Here is a 7,500-nt window from a genome sequence, read left to right as displayed (position 1 = left end):
CATGTTACGGAGAAAGTGCATGTTTGCTAATGTAGTCCACAAAATATAAGAACATAAGAACATAATAAGGGAAGCTGCAAGAAGCGACCAGGCTTACACGTGGCAGTCCCTGTATGAAATATACCTACCTATTTCCACCTATCATCCCCATCCATAAACCCGTCTAATCTTCTCTTAAAGCTCCCTAATGTCTTAGCACTAACAACATGATTACTGAGTCCGTTCCACTCATCTACCACTCTATTTGAAAACCAATTTCTTCCTATCTCTTTCCTAAACCTAAATTTTTCAAGCTTGAATCCGTTATTTCTTGTTCTACCCTGGTTGCTGATCCTAAGAATTTTGCTTACATCCCCCTTGTTATAAACCTTATACCACTAATAACAGTTATGAACAGCAGTCCGAATGTGTTGCCCAGATAAGAGAGGACGGATAAGCAATGATGCAGTACCTGTGCACTGGAACAGGTGGGAAGCTCTCAGCAGCCCCTGGTACTCCTTGACACGCGCGACCAGCCTTGCACTGCGCTGCTGAACAGCTGGAAAACTCTCAGCTATCCTTGTACTGCCTGGCACTCTCTCTCTCTCTCTCTCTCTCTCTCTCTCTCTCTCTCTCTCTCTCTCTCTCTCTCTCTCTCTCTCTCTCTCTCTCTCTCTCTCTCTCTATATATATATATATATATATATATATATATATATATATATATATATATATATATATATATATATATATATATATAAATATATATATATATATAATATATATATATATACGAGTATATATATATATATATATATATATATATATATATATATATATATATATATATATATATATATATATATATATATATATATATATAAAACTCCCGTTAGTTTTGTCCAGCATTAGCCACAGTTCTTTCTTTCTTGTAAATATGCTCGATTTTAGGAAAGTAGATTACAAGAGGCAGAGACATCAACTACCAGGCGTCCGTCGGGTGCCTTATGGGGAGCTCTGATTGAAGAGAGTGCTTTCTGATTGGGCTGCTTAGAATATGCTGAATGAAAGGCAGCAAACCAACCTATGGAAAAGAACTGTGACTTTCACCGGGTATTTACTCAGGAACAACCATGGCGGTTATTATCTAATACCGAAAAGAGAGGACAGTGAAGGGTCTCTTAATTAATGGCGTGGGAAAGAAATGAGTGGCTCTGCATGGTCGCCAGCGTCACATGACTGACGCTGGTAAGATTACAGAAAATTAAGGGAGCGCCTAGGAAGAGTCTAAACTGTATGTTATATCTGGATTTTAACACTCATATTAAGTTAATTCTGGGAAGAAAACAGGGAGTCAGGTTTCATCTTGTGAAGGTCACAGCAGTGTGTAGGTGAGTTCAGACACAAGTCAGAATTATTAGGGAGAGGAAGGGGTCAGAGGCCCCTCTATAGAAGCTAGATTACTGTGAAGCAAAATAAAATAAACGGTGAAGTAATTACTTTTAGATCAGGAATTGTGTTATCCTGTGCAGAACAATCACGTCAAACGCGAAACGAGTCGGCGTTGATTACTCGCAGACTGAAATATTACTTAAGCATAGAGAAAGGAATTCTTAAGAGTCATATAAATAGAGATTTATGTGACTCCTCTAAAGGGATGACCTGCGGGCGCGAGCACTTCTGTGAGGTTTTCACTCGCTCAGCAACTGTTAAGGCACGAAATCGCACCTCCGCGGCCACAAACTCATTCTCCCTCTCTATTCGATCACGTGTGCAGGACCAAAGCCTCTATAGGTACTCTGTAAACCTTGTGCAGGACATCACGTGCGCGGCTGACGTCACTTGGTGTGCGTGTCGGAGTTATCATTGCTTCCCTCACTGCCACCACATCTGTCCACCGCCAACCATTATCTGTTAAAATGTCATGGCGCTGATAATACTCTCTCGTTTTGATACTGTCCTTAATTTAAGATCTTCCAACTTTTATTGAATACTCGTACTCCTCATGGTAACATGGCTGCACGGCTCATGTGACAGACACACCTTCTCATGGACCGCCACACTGCTGTGTTGCGGAAGAGGAGGAAGAGGAGGAGGAGGAAAAGAAGAAGCAGAACTATTTTTCCTTAAATTTTCTTAATTTTCTACTACTGCTGTCGTTGCTGCTACTACTACTACTTCTACTACCACTACTACTACTACTACTACTACTACTATTACTACTACTACTACTACTACTACCAGTACTATTAATTTTATCTCCTACAAGATGGCCGACACACACACACACACACACACACACACATTTACTTTTTTTTTTTGGGCGGGGTTTGGTCTCTCTCTCTCTCTCTCTCTCTCTCTCTCTCTCTCTCTCTCTCTCTCTCTCTCTCTCTCTCTCTCTCTCTCTCTCTCTCTCTCTGCACACACACACACACACACACACACACACACACACACACACACACACACACACACACACTTTCATTCCATGCAATCACATCCATACCATACATTATACATGGCACAGCCACACTCTTCCACACTTCTCTCAACACATCATACTCGCTCTCATCCTTGTCGCACTTCCCAATCGACCTACCCACTGGTTTACCATACTTATCTTTTCATTCTTTGCCTTTCCACACCCACTAGGACTCATCCACATCCTTAAGTACTTGTATTCTTGCACCTGTTTGAACTCATTCTCTCCAGGTCTCCATACCACATTACTTTCATCCTCTGACTTATTCACAATCATTATCTTGCTTTTCTCAATGCTAAACCTTACTCCAAAGTCTTTTCCATAGCCATCCACAACATCCAACAAACTTTGAAGCTCATCTGCCGATTCACTCAGAACAACTACATCATCTGCATAAAAAAGCACACATATTTTATCATTCCCCACACTTACTCTTACATTCATTCTTCTCATTATGGCTGCTAGCTCCTCTGTATACAGGCTAAAAAGGGTTGGTGACAATATACAGCCTTGCCTAACTCCTTTCTCACTCTTCATCCAGTCTATTTCTATGTCTCCTAGTCTGTATCTAGCTCTTGTGTCCACATACATACTTTGCACTATGTTAACTATCTTTGCACTCAATACAATCTTTTCTAAGACTCTACCTTGCATTTCTCTGTTCACTCTACCATAAGCTTTCTCTATATCCAGAAAACCTAGGTACAATTTATCCCCATTCTTCTTTTTCTTCTCAATTTCATTCACCACAAACATATTGTCCTTCCTTGACACCGTGGTAATTTCTGCCAATCACTACACTGACACTAAAGTTTCCAGGCGGCTCCCTGCACACATGTCCTCCATTAGGACAGAACTGTACTCGTATGCTGTTCTGGAGGCGCTCCATATTGTGGCTCCTCTCCGTAAGGATGTATTCTTCTTTGTTGACAGTCAGGCTGCACTGTATGCTCTCTAATCTACCTCCCCCATAGACTGTGATCTAGTTAATAAATGTCTTGATCTCATCTACACCCTAGAAGGTGCTGGTGCCACGGTTCACTTCACCTGGATACCCTCTCATGTGGGTATCCCGCTTAATGAAGAGGCAGGCCGCCTTGCTCAATGTGCCCTTCAGGACGACACAGTGGATCCTGGCGCTGAGTACACTCTGGGCTATGTTAAAAGTACCATTAAGGACTTTGTACATAGTAACATTAGTGATCAGTTGGAGCTTTGTTGCCATAGGGGCAGTGGCAGTAGTCTTCACTATGTACGTGTCTCCCAGAGCTGTGCTTACACCTACGGTAGACACACTGCATCGCATGATAGGGGCTCAGATTAGGCTATAAATACTTTTGGGAAGTCAGTGCTTCTCCTGGCGTGTGTTGTGTGCTGTGTGCTGCACCAAGGGGACACACATCTGCGTCATTATGTCACGGAATGTCCTCTCATTGCTAAATTTAGGCTGCAAGGTCAACATGACTTGTATACCTTCATTGACCATTTCTTAGACTCAGCCACTCTCAGGGATATACTCAAGGAATATCCTATGTTTGCTCCCAGACTGTAGGATATTTATGCAATAAGGTGTGCAATATCTGTATTTATTTATTTACTTATATTCTTGTAATGTATATATTTTTGTATTTTTGATACTCTACCCTTAAGTCTGTCCAGGAGGTGGGTGGCAAGATCCGTCCTCCTCCTTTGTTTCATTTCATTATTAATGCAACAATAAAAGTATCAATCAATCAATCACCGTGCTCCTTGGTCTTGATCTTGCTCCAATACGCCACACGCGTGTTTTGTTTGGGAATCCTTTACAACGGTGCTCGGTGACTGCGGGCTCAGTTAGCACATCACATTGACCTGATGGCGGCGACAAAAGCGGCATTGCACAAAACGAGCGTGTTGTTTGGGGGTTTTTCCCCGAAGAACCTTCTTGGAGTGTGTGAAGATGAGGATGGTCACATACTGGTGTCCTTCAGATCATTTGTGAAGCGGTTTAACGTAAGTACAGTGTGGAGACGAAGCTGGAACTTGATGAGTGCGGGTATTGCGCTGGCACGAGGTTGTTATTTAATTTTTTAATTGATCTTATTGTTAACTTGCCTCCAGATTGCTGACAGACAACAAGTGAGGAACTGGACCACGAAGAGCTGGCACCCGTTCACCTGTGCCGCCGTGTACCAGCGGGAGGAGAAGAGGGTGGTGGCGGCAGTGAGTGGCTCTGTCCTCGCCATGTGGAGCCTGGAGCATGAAGATTTGGACAGCAGCAAACGATCCAGCGTGAGTTTGCATGGGGCTCACTACCCACTGCTTCAGAATTCACCTCATGACCACCACAGTAATGTATTCTGGTAAATTTATAGAAGTGCACCCGTCTAACATTTTCGGAGGAAACAACATTTTTCTGGTAAATTTTGATGTGCTTTGAATGAATCTAGTAACCTTTCCACCGCAAATCAAGTTTTTATTTTTTTTATATACACTCCCACACAAATGTAAACAAGCAGAAATTCATAAAAAAAAAAAAAACTAATTAAACTTAACCTAACCAACCTTAACAGTAAATTTTATAAAAATTAATTTCTCGGGGACAAACAATCTGCAGCCATCAAGATACACACCATTGTGTTATATGTAACCCAAGTACTTCACAGAATTTTTTTTTTTTTTTTTTTTTTCTAGCTGTGAGGTGAGTGCACTTGTATAATAATAATAGCCGAGTTCTTGTTGGTTGTTAGGGTTTTATTCCTTTGAAGGGCTGGTTAATTTCAGTAAACCATGTTCCATTGATTTCAGAACCCTTTTTTTCTGGAATATGTATGAGATTTTGAATAATCTGGCTTGGAGTTTGATAAATTTCCAGTTTCCCTTCAAACCCCATATGGCAAACGAAACCTTTTTCTGACAAGTTTTGATGCATTTTTAAATAATTTGCCATCATTTTCTGGTGGAAATCACTCTTCTCATTCTTATCTCCCCACCATAAAGATCAGAGTAATTTACAACAAAAATTGATTGCAAATTAGTAAAAATGCATCAAAACGTACCAGAAAAATTGTTTTGCCCTGCAAATACCATTAATAACTTCACCAACATTGTGCAATTCACAGCTTAGACCAGTTGCTGACTACAGCACTCATGATAAAGAGGCAATAAATTTTAAAAAATTGCTAGCGGTGTTACTTAAAGTTTCTAACACATACTCGTATATATGGAAATCCTAACCTAACCAATCCATACCATACCAGACCTAACCAAACCAAAGCTAATCTAATCTAACCTAATCAAAGTAGGAGAGGTGTCTCACTGTCCAGTTTTGACCAGTTTCTTATGATAATGTCCAAAAGAAAGCCAATAAATTTTCAAAAATTGCTGATTGCTATGACACCCACGCACACACACACACACACACACACACACACACACACACACACACACACACACACACACACACACACACACACACACACACCGTGTAGTGTGGGTTAGCATGCTCGGCTCACAACAAAAAAGGCCCGGGTCTGAATCCCAGGCACGGCAAGGCAAATGAGCGAGCCTCTTAATGTGTAGTCCCTTTTCACCTAGCAGCAAGAAGGTACAGCATGTAACCTGAGGGGTTGTGACCTCACTGTCCTGGTGTGTGGTGTGTCAGAGGCCTCAGTCCTAGCCAAAGATTGGTCATTATGAGCTCAGCTCTTTCCATAGGGGAACGGCTGGCAACAGCAGACAACTGTTGGTGAATCATACACACACACACACACACACACACACACACACACACACACACACACACACACACACACACACACACACACACACACATACACACACACACACACACACACACACCGCACAGACCGGTACAGACTCAGTGCGATTCCCACCATGGTGTGAGCCATCAATCAATAGTTCCTTCTTGATTAGACTTACCTTTAGGATTAATGTTAAGTATTTCCCCACCCCCTATGTACATTTTCAGTTTGTTAACTGCCTAAATAATAAACCGTTTATTATTATTATTATTATGATTATTATTATGATTATTATTATTATTATTATTATTATTATTATTATTATTATTATTACTACACACACACACACACACACACACACACACACACATGTATGTATGGGACTCAAAATACTCAGCATGAGGAGCTTTAGCCAGTGAAGTACATCACAAAAGTAGAAGTGAATACATAGTGATTCTGGAATAATACCTGGATTTTTTTTACAATATTCTGCATTTTTTAATGTTCATATATAACGTAATAGTTTTTTTGATAAATTTGTAGTTTCATACACTTCATGTTTCTTTATATGCTATTCATATACTTGGTTTTTGGAGCGGGATTTGATTTTCTTTACAATATTATGTATTTTTAATGTTCATGTATATATATATCCTGATATTTTTTTTTTCTTTTCTTTTTTTTTTTTTTTTTTTTTTTTTTTGCAGTCTCCTACAGCACTTCATCTCTATTTATTTATTATCTATATACTTGGTTTTGGAGCATGATTTGATTGGACTGTTTGTGTGCTGTGTACTGGGTGTGATCCATGGCCATGTGTCCAGCTGGCCTGGTGCAGGCCCATGCACACCCAGTCAACACATGGCAAAGGCAAAGTAGGTTGAGTTTCACGACCAGAAAAATAACCACTCTCTTTTCTTTATTTCTTTTCTAATGCCCAACAACTTACAGACATGGTGAAAAAATAGGGTTTTAAAATGAAGGAAGTGAATATTACCTGATACTAACATCCCCTTGGTCTTGGGTACCCAATTTCTGTTTGAGAAAAAAAAAAGAAAAAAAGAAATTGAAGAGAGAAAATAAGTTAGTGATAGTTCCTTAGGTGCCATTAATTGTTTTCCACATTTCCAGTTTGAGACACCCATCCATACATTACTGCCCAGCGGCAACTCAGTGTTTGTTGTCTTCACTACTGGTCATGTTGAGAGGCTATCAGAAACCTTGTTAGCCTCACGCAAGAGTCCCAGACCAGGTTTCCTAAGCACTGGAGAGACTATCACCTATGTGGAAATTGTG

General features: G+C 40.4%; 1 protein-coding gene across 1 annotated transcript in view; it reads left to right on the top strand.

Annotated features, from left to right (window-relative positions):
- Positions 1 to 4,244: 4,244 nt before the first annotated feature.
- LOC135090700 (uncharacterized) overlaps positions 4,245 to 7,500 on the top strand; it is a 16,223-nt gene continuing 12,967 nt past the window's right edge. The window contains exons 1-3 of the mRNA XM_063987704.1: positions 4,245 to 4,453; positions 4,562 to 4,732; positions 7,336 to 7,500. The exon at positions 7,336 to 7,500 is cut by the window's right edge and continues 39 nt beyond it. Coding sequence (XP_063843774.1) covers positions 4,316 to 4,453; positions 4,562 to 4,732; positions 7,336 to 7,500 — 474 coding nt within the window. The 5' untranslated portion in view covers positions 4,245 to 4,315. The remainder of the gene's footprint in view (positions 4,454 to 4,561; positions 4,733 to 7,335) is intronic.

Source organism: Scylla paramamosain, chromosome 35 (genome assembly GCF_035594125.1).
Source record: "Scylla paramamosain isolate STU-SP2022 chromosome 35, ASM3559412v1, whole genome shotgun sequence".
Taxonomy (NCBI): domain Eukaryota; kingdom Metazoa; phylum Arthropoda; class Malacostraca; order Decapoda; family Portunidae; genus Scylla; species Scylla paramamosain.
The sequence above is the reverse complement of the archived record's forward strand: the minus strand, read 5'-3'. Positions and strand labels throughout refer to the sequence as shown.